The 19868-nt window shown below is 35.3% G+C and overlaps 1 protein-coding gene and 1 long non-coding RNA gene across 2 annotated transcripts in view; both read left to right on the plus strand.

Moving 5' to 3' along the window:
• Nucleotides 1-19868, plus strand: part of CCHa1-R (CCHamide-1 receptor) — a 108389-nt gene that overhangs the window by 52666 nt on the left and 35855 nt on the right. Inside the window, exons 2-4 of the mRNA XM_075312131.1 lie at nucleotides 16003-16229; nucleotides 16314-16417; nucleotides 16582-16794. Coding sequence (XP_075168246.1) covers nucleotides 16003-16229; nucleotides 16314-16417; nucleotides 16582-16794 — 544 coding nt within the window. The remainder of the gene's footprint in view (nucleotides 1-16002; nucleotides 16230-16313; nucleotides 16418-16581; nucleotides 16795-19868) is intronic.
• Nucleotides 459-1849, plus strand: LOC142240423 (uncharacterized). Its single transcript, XR_012723270.1, has 2 exons — nucleotides 459-1071; nucleotides 1147-1849. It is a non-coding gene; the product is annotated as an uncharacterized LOC142240423 (long non-coding RNA).

Genomic DNA, 19868 nt, shown 5'->3' on the forward strand with positions numbered 1-19868 from the left:
AAAAACAGTTAAGCCTAGTACTAAGATCACGTTTTCGCACGAAAAACTGTTATACTCCATATAAAAAACGTTAGCGCGGAATAAATGCGAAATCTTTGTTTTGAGCATTTTTAAACACATATTTATACAACCCTGGATTTTTCGCACGAAAAAATAGGCAGGCATATTATTTCGCATAAATAAATTAAAATCCCTGGGTTTGAAACCCTTTTTGCAGAGATAGATGAAGATATTTGTTTTTCGTAAAAACGAACTTAGTACTAAGCATTACAATGAATGAATTTATGAAAATCGTCACATTATACGTTACTTTAAAAACGTATACGTTACTTATCGTCAACTAATTGCTAATTTCCTTAACAATAGTCAAAACCAGTGTACATTAGGGCAAAAACAACAACTGTCAATGTGTTTGTTTGTAATTGCTTCTGTCACATCCAGATGATAACCAAAGCTGTGACATTAATTTGTATTTGCATTGTTCGTTGAATGAAAACATCGGAAAAACGCTTAATAATTTATAAAAAGTGTTATTTACCAGAAGTAGGTTTCACAAAAATATTAGTCATGCAATCTATTTCTCATTCTCCCGAAGATTTGCAAACACATAAAAAAACAAAGCTACGCACTGGACCGGCAACCTTCACAATTTGGTTCGGTTTTAAGAGCTCCTGCCTTCGCAGTCGCCAAGTCCAAGTATTCACCAGAGAAGGCAAGAAATGGATTAATGAATACAGAAAAATAATCCAAATTTGATTGGTGAAAATGATGAAATGAAAAATGTTGTCTATGTATTCAAATGTGAGTGAGTCAGTTAAGGGAGAAGTTAACAACGTCGTCTTTGATTCCTGCAAGAAGTGTTCACCACTCTTTGATTCGGTAGTGGCTTCAGTTGAATTAGTTAACTGCCAATCTATGCAATTACAAGTTTTTTGGCAATGTAAACACAATCCATCAATAAAGCCGATGGTTGCCAAATGTATTATTCCAAGGACTCTATTGGTGTTGAGATTGTAAGTTTTAAGTAGTCTGAAATGAATGTGGTGCTGCCTTATGACGACAATGGACTATGTAAGTATTTTGTTGCACAACTGATTTGTTACTTAGTCATATTCTTACACATGGTTTCTCGTTTTAATTTTACAGACGAACTCGCCAATGCCAGAACAGTTTAAGACCACAATTAGTGGGAAGGCACTAATTGTTTTGTTTTTTTTTTTTTTTTGTTGATCTGGCTTGGTATGCTGGTTGGTGCCATTTTCATTTTTGTACAAACAACAAAATGTGCAGCCCCAGAACCATTGAATTGATATAAACGTGGTATTTTGGCTAAGTTCTCCAAATTTGAGTCGAACAGAGATAATATCGAAATTTTTAAACAAATTAAAGCAAGTGGTGTCATTTATGAAATGCCAGCTGAATTCACCTACAACGTACGATCCCGATGTATAGAACATAAAGAACATTGCCACTCATTGCAAGGATACCGATGTCATTGTAATTTTAGATATGATCCTTAATTATGTACCAAACATTTCGAAACATTTGAAGGATGCTATCGATGATGAAACTAAACGCTCCGCATTTATTTCGGGTTGAAAATCCAGAAGTACCTAATAATTGGCTATCTCTGCTCAATAGAACAGCATGGGCCGAATTGACCCTAGGCAATTTCGTTTATTACAATTGGGTGAGGGCCTATACGACTCACATACGAAATGCTTAGATTTCTTGAACAGTGAAATTGAAGTATGAAGTATATAATGAAATTGATGAGCTGAAAGCAAAAATGTACGTGAATTGATATATTGTATATAACAATTAATAAATAAGTATTTGTAATGTACAATGGATCGACTTAAAATAAGTTCTGATCAAGGACTATAACGTGAATTTAAAGGACGGTTCCAGACATAGTAGGTATTTGAGGGGAGATTATTCAATTCAATATCAATTTATAGAGCAATTGAAAAAGAGAAATATAAAATGTTTGAGATCGACATTAGACGACGGCTTTGGTAATTAATATTTTTAATAATTTGAAGCAATTTTGTTTTTATACCCTGCGCCACACTGTGGAACAGGGTATTATAAGTTAGTGCATATGTTTGCAACACCCAGAAGGAGGCGAGATAGACACATGGTATCTTTGGCAAAAATGCTCAGGGTGGGCTCCTGAGTCGATATAGCCATGTCCGTCTATCCGTGAACACAGTCCAATCGACTTCAAATTTGGCACAAGTATGTGTTTTGGCTCAGAATAGAACCCTATTGATTTTGGAAGAAATCGGTTCAGATTTAGATATAGCTCCCATATATATATTTCGCCCGAGAAGCCAGAGTTTTACCCTAATTTGCTTAAAATTTTGCACAAGAAGAACAATTAGTACTATAGTCAAGTGTGCCAAATTTTATTGAAATCGGTTCAGATTTATATATAGCTCCCATATATATCTTTAGCCCCATATGGACTAATACGGCCCCAGAAGCCAGAGCTTTACCCCAATTTGGTTGAAATTTTGCACTAGAAGTACAATTGGTAGTGTAGTCGATATATAGCTTTCGCCCGATTTACACTCATATCACCACAGAGGCCAATTTTTTGCTCCGATTTCATTGAAATTTTGCACAGGGAGTAGAATTAGCATTGTAGCTATGCGTGCAAAATTTGGTTGAAATCGGTTCAGATTTAGATATAGCTCCCATATATAGCTTTCGCCCGATTTACACTCATATGACTACAGAGGCCAAATTTTTGCTCCGATTTAGTTGAAATTTTGCACAGGGAGTAGAATTAGCACTGTAGCTATGCGTGCCAAATTTGGTTGAAATCGGTTCAGATTTAGATATAGCTCCCATATATATGTTTTTCTGATTTCGACAAAAATGGTCAAAATACCAACATTTTCCTTGTAAAATCGCCACTGCTTAGTCGAAAAGTTGTGAAAATGACTCTAATTTTCCTAAACTTCTAATACATACACCTTTATATATAGCCCCCAACACATTTGACGGATGTGATATGGTATCGAAAATTTAGATCTACAAAGTGGTGCAGGGTATAATATAGTCGGCCACGCCCGACTTTAGACTTTCCTTACTTGTTAAACATATATTAGAATAATATTTAACTTTTTAACATCATATTTTCCATATGAATTATAGGTGATGTTACATGTTCTGCTGACATTTTTTTCCATATTGCTGAGAACTTGTAATAGTAATTATATTGCGATGGTTCCACTTAATCTGCTTTGACTGGAACATGGGTTCGAATAATAGTAGCAAATAAGATATAAACAAAATACTCTTTCATTTAATTTCATTTAAGGTAATTCAAAATTTGTTATTATAAATAACTTACATGGCAGCAACATTCGTTAGTCACATTAGGATTTTGCTTTACCTCAGTAGGCTCTGGTTCCTCTGCAACAATTTAGCAAAGTCTTTCGGTTTTACAGTTTTGTAATGAAAGTCTAGGTGTCAGTCCAGTCGATTTATTATTTGATTTTGGTAAAAACCTGAACAGGTATGTATATGACTCCGTGGTACAATGGGTTAAACTCCAGTTTCGATCAAACACCAAAACATTTTTCAGCGATGGATTATTCTCAGTAATGGTGGACACTTCTGAATGTTGCATATATATAAGTGGCTTTTCCGCAATGTGGAGCGCCGTTCTGCCACTACACTTAACATAACCATGACTCCCCTTATATCTTTCGGCTAGAACCGCCCAAATTGATACACATTTTGTATTATTGGGATTTTGGCAAAGAGAGTATAACTAATTGTGCTGTGTATAATATAGTTTTTTATAACATGGGACTTATTTCTCATAAAAATCAATAAAAATAGAATTTACACCCTTTAATTAAAAATTTGTGGTACGTCAAAATTCCCTATTTCAGTAAAACTTTCCTAGTATTTTGAAACAAAATTTCCAAATTGTCATGTCTAATTTTATGAAAAGTTTTATTTTTATTTTGGCAAACAAGAATCCTGTTTTTTTTTAATAATACCTTCACTTGTATCTAGATTTATTTATTTCCAGTTGAACTTCTCTTCCAGTTTAGTATTCGAGTAATTCATCTTTTTTACATACATTTGTTTTTGCTTTCATGGCATATTGAACTATATTTCAGTTCAGATTAACTTAAACAATATTTTTATGCTCAGCGATATTTCCGTTTAAGAAATTTTGTTATAATTTACGAAATTGAATTTCGTAATCCACACGAAATTTTCCTAATTTTAAGAAAAATGATTTACACTTGAAGAAACCTGGATAATAGGAAACGTTTTACATGTTTTTGGGAAAAATTTACTATGAGTGATTAAATATGTACATAATTCATGTCCATTATTATTTATTTCAAAGAAACTCGTTTAAGTAAATTGCCATGTTTCATTTTAGTTCATGAACTACTTTCTGTATAGGAAAAATTTATTGTGCCAAGTATATTATATTGGCCTTAACCAAAATTTAACTAAAGCAAAACAAAATTTTTGAACTAAATTGGAGAAAATTTTTTCCTTCGATTTCGAAGGCACTTTTTTCTGAGTGTAGATTTCTAAAACACGGTAGACCTATAATTTCTGTCGGCTAATCCTTGCACTGAAAAAAATATTTACGTGTTATTAAAGATTACTCAACTTAAATTTTAGGATGCGAAATTTACAAATCATTAAGGACAAATTTCTTTAAAATAATGAAATTTTTATTAAAATAAAGTTTATAATCTTTGCTTCAAAATTTTTCTCCATTAAATTTAGGACACAAATTTTGTAAATTTGCATCCCTACGTTAAAGTCGCATGTCGTTGAACTAAGGCTAATTTTTCTTAAAGTAAAGAAACACTTTTTTGATTTAAAGAAATTGTCCTTAAATTTACTGAAATATTGAAACTTTAGATTTAAGATAAAAACGCTTTAAATACAGGCTAAGACTTATTTTGAGAATTTAGCGTCTTTAGTTTAAAGTTTTTTTTTTTTTTTTTGAATTAAGAAAAAATTTTTTATTTTGAAGTATCCATTATAATTTGGATTTTTAAACTGGCATTTGTTTGTACGTGAGTACACACACAAAAAAGTTAACTTGGATTCAAAGATTTTGACCTTGCCTTAAGGATTTTGGTATTGATTCCGAGCCAAAGATGCGGCTTCTATAATATAAAGGAATTTTTAGCGACCTATCTGCCATTAAATCTAGGACCAATAAAATTAAAATTAGGATCCAAATCTCATTTATTAAATGTTCACTCTCTTTTCGCGGTTTATTAATAAAGGTATTCACGTTCAAACAAATGCCAGTTTAAAAATCCAACTTATAACGGATACTTGAAGAAATTTGTCCATAATTTGTCAATTTCGCATCCTAAAATTTAGGTTGCGTTATCCTTAATATCACGTAAATATTTTTTTCAGTGTACCTTTATTAATAAACCTCAAAAATAGAATGAAAATTTGATAAATGAGATTTGTATCCTCATTTTAATTTTATTGGTCTTAGATTTACAGACAGATAGGTCGCTAAAAAATTCCTTTATATTAAAGAAGCCGCATCTTTGGCTCGGAATCAATACCAAAATCCTTAAGAGAAGGTCAAAATCTTTGGATCTAAGTAAACTTTTTTTGAGTGTGGATGGAACACAATGTTAGTAAAAACATATGGTAAAACATTTAAATCTGAAGCAATTTTTGGGAAACTTTGCAAAAGTGTATTTATGATTTATCGGTCGATAGCAGAAGTTTTCGACGAGCAGTGGCGAGTTTCCAAGGAAAATGTTGGTATATTGACCATTTTTGCCGAAATAAGAAAAACATATATATGGGAGCTATATTTAAATCTGAACCGATTTCAACCAAATTTGGTATGCATAGTTACAATGTTATTTCTATTACCTGTGCACAATTATAACGTAAATCGGATTACAAATTTGACCTTTGTGGTCATATGAGTGAAAATTGGGGGAAAGATATATATGAGAGCTATATATAAATCAGAACCGACTTCAACCAAATTTGACATGCATAGTTACAATATTAATTATACTTTCTGTGCAAGATTTGAAGCAAGTTAGGGCAAAACTCAGGCTTCTGGCGCCATATCGGACGGAAGATATATATGGGAGCTATATCTAAATCTGAATCCGATTTCAACTGAACTTGGCATACATAGCTACAACATTAACAGGTTGGCTGATAAGTCCCCGGTCTGACACATAGTTGGCGTTGCTAGTATTAAATTCATATTATTTTTATATAGTACCATCCTTCAAATGATTCGTGTCAAAATTTGACGTCTGTAAGTAAATTAGTTTGTGAGATAGAGCGTCTTTTGTGAAGTAACTTTTGTTATTGTGAAAAAATGGAAAAAAAAGGAATTTCGTGTTTTGATAAAATACTGTTTTCTGAAGGGCAAAAATACGGGCGAAGCAAAATATTGGCTTGATAATGAGTTTTCGGACTCTGCCCCAGGGAAATCAACAATAATTGATTGGTATGCAAAATTCAAGCGTGGAGAAATGAGCACTGTGGACGGTGAACGCAGTGGACGCCCGAAAGAGGTTACCAACGAAAACATCAAAAAAATCCACAAAATGATTTTGAATGACCGTAAAATGAAGTTGATCGAGATAGCAGAGCCCTTAAAGATATCAGAGGAACGTGTTGGCCATATCATTCATCAATATTTGGATATGCGGAAGCTCTGTGCAAAATGGGTGCCGCGCGAGCTCACATTTGACCAAAAACAACAACGTGTTGATAATTCTGAGCGGTGTTTGCCGCTGTTAACTCGTAATACACCCGAGTTTTTCCGTCGATATGTGACAATGGATGAAACATGGCTCCATCACTACACTCCTGAGTCCAATCGACAGTGGGCTGAGTGAACAGCGACCGGTGAACCGTCTCCGAAGCGTGGAAAGACTCAAAAGTCCGCTGGCAAAGTAATGGCCTCTGATTTTGGGATGCGCATGGAATAATTTTTATCGATTATCTTGAGAAGGGAAAACCATCAACAGTGACTATTATATGGCGTTATTGGAGCGTTTGAATGTCGAAATCGCGGCAAAACAGCCCCATGAAAAAAATTCATGAATTGGGCTTCGAATTGCTTCCCCACTCACCGTATTCTCCAGATCTGGCCCCAGCGACTTTTTCTTGTTCTCAGACCTCAAAAGGATGCTCGCAGGGAAAAAATTTTGCTGCAAATGAAGAGATGACCGCCGAAACTGAGGCCTATTTTGAGGCAAAACCGAAGGAGTGCTACCAAAATGGTATCAAAAAATTGGAAGGTCGTTATAATCGTTATATCGCTCTTGAAGGGAACTATGTTGAATAATAAACACGAATTTTTACAAAAAAGTGTTTTTCTTTGTTAGGCAGGGGATTTATAATATATATATATATATATATATATATATATATATATATATATATATATATATATATATATATATATATATATATATATATATATATATATATATATATATATATATATATATATATATATATATATATATATATATATATATATATATGAACCGATTTCTTCCAAAATCAATAGGGTTTTATTCTAACCCCAAATACAAATACTTGTACCAAATTTGAAGTCGATTGGACTAAAATTACGACCTAGACTTTGATTATAAAAATGTGTTCGCAGACAGACGGACGTGGCTAAATCGACTCAGGGGCCGGCCCTGAACAATATTGCCAAACACACCATATGTCTATCTCATCTCCTTCTTGGTGTTGCAAACATATGCACTAACTTATAATACCCCGTTGCACAGTGTGGTGCAGGGTATAACCAGAGTAAATAAATTGAAAAATTAAGAGCATGTTTTTAAAGAATATTCAACATAATATAGACGTATCCCCATTGAATAAGTTTAACACCACATTTGAGGCAATTAATTACATACGTGCACAGACAAAACATTTACAACATTAAATTGTAAATTAATAAAATGGATCGCTACACTTTATTTAAAAATACAAAATTTAATTTTGAGGAAATTTCCTAATTACGAAATGACAGAAAATTCATTTTTGATTTGACGCAATATAAACAAATGACTTCATGTCTGTACCAATCAAATTGTCATTAGAATTAAGCAGACACTTCCAGAAAAACCTGGGTAAATTTTGTACTAGAATATCTCCGAGATTATTTGATAATGAAAAGTTTTGCTGGGTTATTGAATAGACATTATTTACTAATGTAACATTATTCAATACGGAAATCAATAAATGGTGATATGAAAATGTTGGTCGTGTAAATATGGCGGCGGGTATGTGTGTCTATGTGTGAGTTAGTATATATTTGCTCGTAGTGGCGGAAACATTTGAATGCAATATCTTCCGGCGCCATCAGAAAACCGCATTGGGAAATGCTAAATGATTCATGCTAAATGAAAAGTAAACTTAACAATGAGCTACAGTAATAATAGGGATTTCCAAAGAATGCAAATAGCAATTGTAAACAGGATTTGCATTTATGATTTATTGCTGGCTTTGATATAAATACGTCATTAAGTTCGGTCCGGTCGAATCTTAAATACCCACCACCATAAATCCCATATAATAGTTTCCTTTGAAAAGTCATAATCGTAGCTGGCTAATTGAATCTATATAGAATTTTAGGTGGATTTGATGACAGATATTCTTCCTAGCAGATGGGTCCAAATGGTAATCTCTGCGAAGTTAGATTTAAAGTTTCTACATAAATAGGCTACATCAGAAATCCAGAATAAATATCTCATCAAAACGGACGCTAAAATCCGATAGATTAACGCCTTTCATATGATTTGAAAACAAATTTTTATAGATTTTTACCTTCATCAACCAAATTTTACCTCTAGTTTCGTGCAATTTAGATGACCATAAAGAAGTTAACTGGAGAGACCGGTGTATATTAGGATTATAATGTACAAATTCACGACGATCAGATAAAAAATAGGCGAGGCAAGCCTAGATGCCAAGGATTCATAACGGAAGATCGATCTATATGGGTACCACACCAAAATATAGGCCGCTGTAAACCAAGTCTGTTTCACATGTACCACTAGATTTCGAATTTCAGGCAAATGGGAAAATGGTGGTGTCAAATCGGGAGATCCGTGTGTAAAAGGGCTTTTCTATAAAATGGATCGATAAAACCCAAACTCAACACACATAAAGAATCTCCAGATTTCCAAATTCAAGCAAAAATTGCGGTATTTAGAAGACCAAGAAGTTAAACCTGGTGATCGGCCTATATTGGGTGTTTCTAGATTTCCAATTTCATGTAAATCGCATGAAAATTGCGGTGAATAAGTGCTCAAGACCCCAAATCGGGGAATCGGTTTATATGGGAGCTATATCAAAATCTGGACTGATATACACCATACACTGAAAAAAATATTGTCGTGAGGCCAACGATTTCATGTCCTGAAAATACGAATGCAAATTTTCTTTAGCATAAAAGAAGCATTTCTCTAATATGTAACGACGAAAATCGGTTACCCTCGTTTTCGCCAACACGTTTATTTTCTTTTCATTCTTTTTGAATTACCTCATCGAGAAATCATTAATTAGATACCTATTATATTTAAGTTGCAACAAGAATTTCCACTTCATTAATTCCTAGCCTTTTTATACCCTCCACCATAGGATGGGGGTATATTAACTTTGTCATTCCGTTTGTAACACATCGAAATATTGCTCTAAGACCCCATAAAGTATATATATTCTGGGTCGTGGTGAAATTCTGAGTCGATCTAAGCATGTCCGTCCGTCCGTCTGTCCGTCCGTCCGTCTGTCCGGCTGTCCGTCCGTCTGTGGAAATCACGCTAACTTCCGAACGAAACAAGCTATCGACTTGAAACTTGGCACAAGTAGTTGTTATTGATGTAGGTCGGATGGTATTGAAAATGGGCCATATCGGACCACGTTTACGTATAGCCCCCATATAAACCGATCCCCAAATTTGGCTTGGGGAGCCTCCCGGAGCAGCAAAAGTCATCCGATCCGGTTGAAATTTGGTACGTGGTCTTAGTATACGGTCTCTAACAACCATGCAAAAATTGGTCCATATCGGTCCATAATTATATATAGCCCCCATATAAACCGATCCCAAGATTTGACCTCCGGAGCCTCTTGGAGGGGCAAAATTCATCCGATCCGATTGATATTTGGTACCTGATGTTAGTATATGGTCTCTAACAACCATGCAAAAATTCGTCCATATCGGTCCATAATTATATATAGCCCCCATATAAACCGATCCCCAGATTTGACCTCCGGAGACTTTTGGAGGGGCAAAATTCATCCGATCCGGTTGAAATTTGGTACCTGATGTTAGTATACGGCCTCTAACAACCATGCAAAAATTGGTCCATATCGGTCCATAATTATATATAGCTTCCATATAAACCGATCCCCAGATTTGACCACCGGAGCCTCTTGGAGGAGCAAAATTCATCCGATCCGGTTGAAATTTAGTACGTGGTCTTAGTATACGGTTTTTAACAACCATGCAAAAATTGGTCCATATCGGTCCATAATTATATATAGCCCCCATATAAACCGATCCCCAGATTTGACCTCCGGAGCCTCTTGGAGGGGCAAAATTCATCCGATCCGGTTGAAATTTGGTACCTGATGTTAGTTTACGGCCTCTCATAACCATGCAAAAATTGGTCCATATCGGTCCATAATTATATATAGCCCCCATATAAACCGATCCCCAGATTTGAACTCCGGAGCCTCTTGGAAGAGCAAAATTCATCCGATCCAGTTGAAATTTGGTACATGGTGTTAGTATATGGTCTCTAACAACCATGCAAAAACTGGTCCGTATCGGTCCATAATTATATATAGTTCCCATATAAACCGTCCCCAGATTTGACGTCCGGAACCTCTTGGAGGAGCAAAAGTCATCCGATACGGTTGAAATTTGGTACATTTTGTCAATATATGGCCTCTAACAGCCATGTAAAAATTGGTCCATATCGGTCTTTAGTTATATATAGCCGATGACTTATTACACAAAAATTGGTCCATATCGCCAAAAATAATCTACCAAAACTTTATTTCCATAGAAAATTTTGTCAAATTTTATTACTATAGAAAGTTTTGTCAAAATTTCATTTCTATAGAAAGTTTTGTCAAAAGTTTATTTCTATACAAATGTTTGTCAAAATTTTATTTCCATAGAAAATTTTGTCAAAATTTTATTTCTATAGAAAATTTTGTAATCTACCTAAACTTTATTTCCATAGAAAATTTTGTCAAATTTTATTACTATAGAAAGTTTTGTTAAAATTTCATTTTCTATAGAAAATAAAGTCAAAAGTTTATTTCTATAGAAATGTTTGTCAAAATTTTATTTCTATAGAAAATTTTGTAAAAAATTTATTTCTGTAGAAAATTTTGTCAACATTTTATTTCTATACAAAATTTTTTCAAAATTGTATTGCTATAGAAAATTTTGTCAACATTTTATTTCTATAGAAAATTTTGTCAAGTTTTTATTTCTATAGAAAATTTTGTCAAATTTTTATTTCTATAGAAAATTTTGTCAAAATTTTATTTCTATAGAAAATTTTGTCAAGGTTTCATTTCTATAGAAAATTTTGTCAACATTTTATTTCTATAGAAAATTTTGTCAAACTAGATTATATACGTATTTAATCGGCCTGTTTTTGTTTAATATATACCCCGTATGGGCTAACTTACAATTTAGAAGACAGTGTTAAAAAGTTTTACGATACCTTGCCATCGGCAAGTGTTATCGCAACCCAAGTAATTCGATTGTGGATGACAGCCTTTAGTAGAAGTTCCTACGCAATCCATGGTGGAGGGTACATAAGATTCGGCCTGGCCGAACTTACGGCCGTATATACTTGTTTTACTTGGAGTATACATGAAATAAACAAGATACCGTTATCGGTTGGCCTTACCCATCAACACACGCAGTAGCAGCATATACACCATTGGCTGGGCATACGCGCAAAAGACATGTAACGGCATTAAAGTGACGCCGACTGCATCCTCACCACCTATAAAAGGAAGCTACAAAGGTAAATGCGGGGCAGTTGAAGATCACACGTGGACGAGGCAATAGGTAGTAAGTAGAGTGGGGAACAATATTCAAGGTGGAAAACTTGGCAGTGGAGGTGTTATCAAGTAAAAGCACAAACGAATAGGCCACATCACATTTGACTTGTGTACTTACCCAGGACGCAGTCACTCTCGATCTTCACGATTTTATTGACTTTGCACAGCTTTGTCCTCTATTCAAGGTCATCTGTTTATATTGTACCAAGTGTTTCTCTACATCACATACAAATAGGCTCGCAGTATATTGGACTTGTGTACTTAACCAGGTCGCAGTCTCTCAGGATCTACACGATCCATTGTCTCTGATCTTAATTTGGCTTGTGTACTTATCCAGGTCGCAGTCACTCCAGATCTACACGATCCCATTGTCTCTGTCCTTCGGTTGACTTGTGTACTTACCCAGTCGCAGTCACCCCAGATCTACACGATCCCATTGTCTCTAACCTTCATTTGGCTTGTGTACTTACCCAGGTCGCAGTCACTCTAGATCTACACGATCCCATTATCTCTGTCCTTCGGTTGACTTGTGTACTTACCCAGGTCGCAGTCACTCCAGATCTACACGATCCCATTGTCTTTGATCTTCATTTGACTTGTGTACTTACCCAGGTCACAGTCACTCCATATCTACACGATCCCATTAACGCTGTATTTACCAAGGTCACCGTTCCTAGTGTCGTCGCATCTATCCACTCCGTCGTTACTCGTCTCTAGTGCACTGTTCGTTCGCTGTTTTCCGTCGCTTAGTATTATTCTCTACTCGCTCCACATCAGATTTCACAGGACCACCTTTGACTCACCACTGACTCGTCTACATACGTCTCTCCGGATTACAGGGCGTACTTAACCAGGTCGCCACCCACTAGCCCAGTCTTCCAGAGCGTACCTAGCCAGGTCGCCAGTCAACGCATTCGCCAGCGCATGATATCACCCAGTCCCAGAGCGTACTTAGCCAGGTCGCCATTTTATCACCCAGATGCGCCAGCGCAAAATCCTGCCCCGACGCCCGTACTAAGATACGACGCCAATCAGCTCGCCCATTACGACCATACCGTCAACCAGACCAAACCCGTGGTCAGTCCAGCCCAGTGTGCTTAACCAGGCCACCATATCAAGCCCATCCAGCCCCATCGAAGCAGTACCCCGTAGGCACCTCACCCGTAGCCCAACCAATTATATATTATACTATAGACGACTTACCATAAATAAAACTTTAATATCACCGTAAACCATCGTCTTTTCCTTTTCTGTCACTACACAAACAAATTTCTGTGACGGACCCTTTCCCCGCGAGCAATACCCCAGCGACCGGAGGAAACTCGTCGTTACAAATATAAAGTTTTTTTCTTTGTCCAAAAGTCTATAAACTTTTCAATGAAGTAGTATTGTCCTTATAATTAAGTGATTTGACTTAAAAATGGGTATCGTAACATGAAAAAAAATTTTTGGGGTAAGGTCAACTTATCAAAAAATCGTTCAAAAATAGGACATGTTTTTCAAAACTTTATTTTAAAGACGTTTTTTACTTGAAACATAGCATAATTTCTACTGGAAGTCGAGTCTGAATTTGGAAAATAAAGTTGTCGTTAACTCGTTTTTAAAGGACTTTGAAGGCATATGAAGAAAAAAAGCTAAAAAAAAAACGAAAAATTAAAATTTGCTTCCTAAAAGCAAGAAAACAAAACTTTAATTTAACCCTTATACTACGTTGGGGTCATTTGATCACCCATGTCGTATTTTTCATCACCGCATTTCTTACTGTTCGAATATAATTAAAAATTTCTATCACTCAGTGCATGAATTGGTGACATATGCTGAATTTATGCTGAGTAGTAAGAACTTTTAATTATAATCCACACCCTCAAAAAAAATCGCTTCTTTAACATATGTTCCAAACATATTTTGCAGGAAGCACATATATTATTGGATACTGCCGAAACATTAATATGTTTGTTTTATGTGAACATATCATATGTTTGGAAGCATTTTGAGCCCAAAAATATTATATGCTTGGAAGAATTTTTCCCAAAGACGATTGTGCTCATTGCCTAACATACTCGTAATTTTCACTTCCTCGAAATATTTTAGTTCTTGACACTTTTTTCTGTAATACAAATAATGTTGAAGAAATTATTCACTTTTATAAATTCTTTAAATTTTACCTTTCGCCTGCACGGAGAATCGAACCGAGGACTATACAGTTTGTAAGCCAACAAACTACACACTGGACTACGTAGCTGTTATAGTCACCAGTAGATAATTATCGTTATAAGTTACACTTATATAGCATAGTTTGCAGCGCCCACGAGCCCATGCAAACATAACATTATTTAACAGAAACATACATTTGTTTGCCACGTGGACTCTCCCGTCAACTCTCCCGGTTTCCATCTATATTTCTTTCTCTATACTCTCTCTGTCGCTTTGAATAAAATATCACAACATATGTATGTTTAGTCGAAATTTGTAAATTTATATATGTTTGCATTCACACATATGATTTTTATGAAACATTCATGCCCCAAACATAATATATTCTAACATATTAACATAGATGTCCAAAACATTTAGTGTTAGTTTAGGAACATTCCTTGTTTGCACTTAAATATATTGTGTTTTAAAATTGTGCCCGAAACACATTTTGTTTATATCGGAACATATGAAAAACATATTTTTCTAAGAGTGCAACAGTAAAAAATTGGGTGATGAAAAATACAACCTAATAGCCAACGTAGTATAAGGGTTAAAAGAGAATTGTGTCTTAAAAGCATCCTTACTTGTATTCCCCGCTTCTTTGGCTCGTTATCAATACCAAAAAATATTCAAAGTAAAGCCAAAATCTTTGAAACCGGGCATGACTTTTTTCAGTGTATGGAACTACGCTTTAATTCCTGAACCTATACCAATAATGCCTTACAAATGCTTATGTATTCTACATCACTAGGGGTGTGATATAGTCGGCCCCGCCCGACTTTCTACTTTACTTACTTGTTTTTATTTCAAAATTTCATTATTTAAAATTTTTCCCTAATATTGAGTAAATAGCTTGTCATAAAATTTAGGTTGCGTAATCTTTAATACCACGTAAATATATTTTTTTTCAGTGTAGATACCACAAAGACAAATGAATTTAATTTTTATTTTCCATTGTTTTGGGAAAAGTCTACTAATATCAAGGCCCATTGGTCATCCAAATTGCTCGAAACTAAAAGTGAAATATCTAGATTTTCTATTCTAGTCTAGATTTCAAATTAACGCATTATCTTAATTAACGCATAAGCTTAAGATTTCTCTACAACTCAAACATAAATTTCATCTATAAATCCAAGATCTGATATATAGAAATTTCAAATTTTGAACTGATCTTTTTGAGGCGGTATGTTACGGCGAGGAGTTTTCGGAGGACACTTTTATATTTGATTCATGGTGGTTGACATTTCCACTTGTTTATTTTTAATCCAATGAATAAATGTTAATTTAAGAGAATATTTCTTTATTTAAGGATAATTTCTTTAAATCAAAAATGTTTTTCTTTACTTTTAGGAAAATTTGCATTATTTCAATTTCAAAGAATAATGAAAAATTTGAAGAAAATTATTTTTAGACAAAGATTATTATCTTTCTTCTAATTAAAATTTCTTCATTTTAAAGAAATTTGTCCTTAATATTGTGCAAATTACGTGTTCTAAAATTTAGGTTGCATAATCTCTCATATTAGATTATTAGTTTTTTGTTAGTGTACTTTTTATTTTTTGGTGGATTACCTTCTTTTAAAGTGTAGCATTTATACAAAATAGAAACCTTTACGCAACCTAATTAGAAATAAGATGAAATAAGCTAAACTTCCAACTAAAATGTGTCATTTTATACTCGATTTATTTGCAGTTATATTTTCTCCTTGGCTCTGGCCGATTTGCTAGTGATAGTCACCTCGGTTCCTTTAACATCAACCGTTTACACAGTGGACTCATGGCCCTGGGGAAGTGTACTCTGTACTCTATCGGAATTCTTCAAGGATGTATCGATTGGTGTGTCCGTATTTACATTGACAGCATTATCGGGCGATAGATATTTTGCCATAGTGGATCCACTAAGGAAATTCCATGCTCATGGTAAGTGTCAGCAGTATATCCACAATGACAAGAAATAGTAACTGAATAAAATATTTGACATTCTTCTCGTTTGGATATGGTCAGGAGGTGGAAAACGGGCTACACGTATGACAATAGCAATAGCTGTTTCAATTTGGCTATTAGCCATAATCTGCGGTTTGCCAGCCTTAATTGGCACATATATCAAGGTGAGTTTAGGCTTAGCTAAAGTTTTGTGTGAAATCAATCTATGCCACTGTTATGATATCAATGACTATTCCAATTAGCTTTAGTAATTTGCCATTTTCTCTACACACACACACACAAAACCGGATGCTGTGTCACTGTGGTATTCCAATTTGTCTAATTCCAGGAAATTGTTGTCAACAGCAACAAATCATTCTCACTGTGTTATCCCTTCCCCGAAGAGTGGGGTTGGGAGTATGCCAAGACCATGGTTCTACTACGTTTCCTTGTCTACTATGCCATTCCATTGGTTATAATTGGAGTATTTTATGTCCTGATAGCACGACACTTGATGTATGCCGCAAATGTACCTGGTGAAATGCAAGGAGCTGTCCGTCAAGTAAGTATCATTGTAAAGAGAGTCCTTTGACGTAGTCTATTAACTATGCGTAATAGCACAAACACACAAATGACCATGTGACCGAGCCAGGGTGACCCCAGAAATCCTCTTGTGGATGTCTTTTATCTTTGTGAAATGATTTGCATGCATCCACCTACAGTGTGCTGTAGTTGAATTTAAACACAATGGTGCATCATGATAGCCAAATGGAGGGGTGAGATGGTAGGAAATGAGAATATCATCTTATACAATTCAAATAAGCCACACAAAACTTGAAAAGGTTAAATGTTATTAAAACTGGCCTTGGGAAAAGAAAAATTAAAAAGTTATATAAATGCATGACAATGGAGTTCAATGGACATCCCAGTAAAAAAAAGATGCTGCTTAGGGATATAGAACGGAGCGAATATTTTTAAAACCCGGAGCAGGAGCGTTTTTTAAACGAGAAACCGCTTTGTAAAAATATTAGTTTTAATAAAAAAATTAACTATTTTTTTAAAACGACAAATCATTCGTGAAACTTCAAATCCGAGCCAAGCTACAAAATTATTATAAACATGGCGTTGATAATTTCTCTTTATTTCGCTAGTCACGAATTAAAGTCCTTTTCGCTCTAGGACGCATATTTAAGGAGATATGGGCAAAAGAAGTTTTTCATATAAAAATATAATTTTTTTAGGTTTTGGGTGGATTTTTCAATTTTTTGGAGGTGGTCACGAATTAAAGACCTTTTCGCTCTAGGAAGCTTAGTTTAGGAGATATGGGCAAAAGAAGTTTTTCATATAAAAACTTCAATTTTTTTTTAGGTTTTGAGTGGATTTTTCAATTTTTATATAAAAATTTCAATTTTTTTAGGTTTTGAGTGGATTTTTCAATTTTTTGGGGGTGGTCACGAATTAAAGTCCTTTTCGCTCTAGGACGCATATTTAAGGAGATATGGGCAAAAGAAGTTTTTCATTTAAAAATTTCAATTTGTTTAGGTTTTGGGTGGATTTTTAAATTTTTTGGGGGTGGTCACGAATTAAGTTCTTAAGTTCTTTTCGCTCTAGGACGCTTAGTTTAGGAGATGTGGGCAAAAGAAGTTTTTCATATAACTATTTCAATTTTTTTAGGTTTTGGGTGGATTTTTCAAATTTTTGGGGGTGGTCACGAATTAAAGTCCTTTTCGCTCTAGGACGCATAGTTTAGGAGATATGGGCAAAAGAAGTTTTATTTTTGATTTCGATTGATCCATTTATTTGTCATATTGCACGTGACACAAAATTTTCGTGACACACGCATGAGTCGTGTATCACGCTGATGGCAACGGCGTGAGTATGCGTGATCGTAATTAACAAACCATATGTCGTGCGTGAGTGTGAGTCACGAAAATATTTTCTTCGTGAGTGTGCGTACTCACGCACGAATTTCTGAAAAATACTCTCACGAAAATAATGCCGCCCATGGACATAGAACGAGTTGAATTCATTTACAACTTTAGTGACGCGTGGGATGTTAAGAGCTTAATAACGCTCTCGATTTTAATCGTGCTCATGGTTTCAGACACATCCCTAAGGTAAATTACTCATAAAATTATTCGTGAGTGACTATTTGACTATTTTCGTGAATCACGATATTTTTCGTGAGTCACGACAATTTTCGTGAGTCACGATATTTTTCGTGAGTCTCGACATTTTCGTGCGTGAGTGAGCGTGAGTCCTACCAAACAATATCGTGCGAGAGTAGGATTTTTCCGTCGTGAGTGTGCTTGAGTAAAATATTACTCTCGTGCACACCTCTAGTAGAGGTGTGCACGTGAGTAATATTTTGCTCACGCTCACGCACACTCACGGCGGAGAAATCTTATTCACGCATACTCACGCACGATATTTTTTGGTAGTACTCACGCTCACGCACGCTCACGAAAAGAAAATTTGTACTCATGCACACTCACGCACGAAAATCTTTTAAATGTCGTGAGTCACGAAAAATATCGTGAATCACGAAAAATGTCGTGACTCACGAAAAACCTCGTGACTCACGAATAATTTTATGAGTGATTTACCTTTAGAACCTGACTGAAAACATGAGTATGGTTAAAATCGAGTGCGTTATAAAACTCTTACCACCTAGGATGTCACTAAAATTATAAATGAATTCAACTCGTAAGCATTTTATGTTCGTCAGCGGGATTATTTTCGTGAATGTGTTTTTCCGAAATTCGTTACTCACGCACACTCACGAAGATATTATTTTCGTGACTCACGCTCACGCACGACATTTGGTTGGTTAATCACTCCCACGCACAATCACGCAATTTCGTGTCACGTGCACACCTCTAACCTCTAGCATGTATATCATGCACATTCTGCTTCAAGCATATGTATTTTCAGGATTGGTTCAAACAAAATATTGTTTGTATTTTTCAAACATATTATATTTCATCTTAGGCATACACTTTTTTTCAACCGTCGAACTGAACGGACGTGTTTTCTAATAGCGGAGTATTTCATCGTAATAAGTACTTATTACGAATTTCACGTGTGGTGGAAATAATAAACCACCATGCAGCGAAATTCAAAGTCATCCACTGGGTTGCTAACTTCAGGGCCCAGTGGACGGGTAACGACTGAAGTTATAAATTTGGGCAGCGACCAAGAGTCAGGCCCAATTAGTCGACCTGTAGACGGGTCGACTGGCGGTGACACTTTGGCAAGTAGAACCTTTTCTAAGGTGACGACATCAAAAGGAGGCAATCCCTCTCGAAAGAGATTCAAGGAACGAAGAAATGCTTTGTTTATCCTAAAGAAATTAGGATCAGTCGACCCAAGCACGTTGTCAGCTAAGCAAAGCGATTTCTTAAAATGGGCTCAAGGAATTCTTGAAGCTGGAAAAAGGGAACGATCACCGGATGAGCTACCATCCTCTAAACGGGATCAAAGATCGTTTGCCTCAGTTGCAAAAGACAGCCTTGTGATGGCTATTATTAATAAAGGAGCATTGGACGGTATGATTCCAAGGCAAAAATGGGGGGAAATTGAGAAGCGATGTCTGGTGTCTACTCAGAGGTGCGAAAAAAGTTTCCCGGACCAAGT

The sequence above is a fragment of the Haematobia irritans genome, chromosome 5 (genome assembly GCF_050003625.1).
Source record: "Haematobia irritans isolate KBUSLIRL chromosome 5, ASM5000362v1, whole genome shotgun sequence".
Taxonomy (NCBI): Eukaryota; Metazoa; Arthropoda; class Insecta; order Diptera; family Muscidae; genus Haematobia; species Haematobia irritans.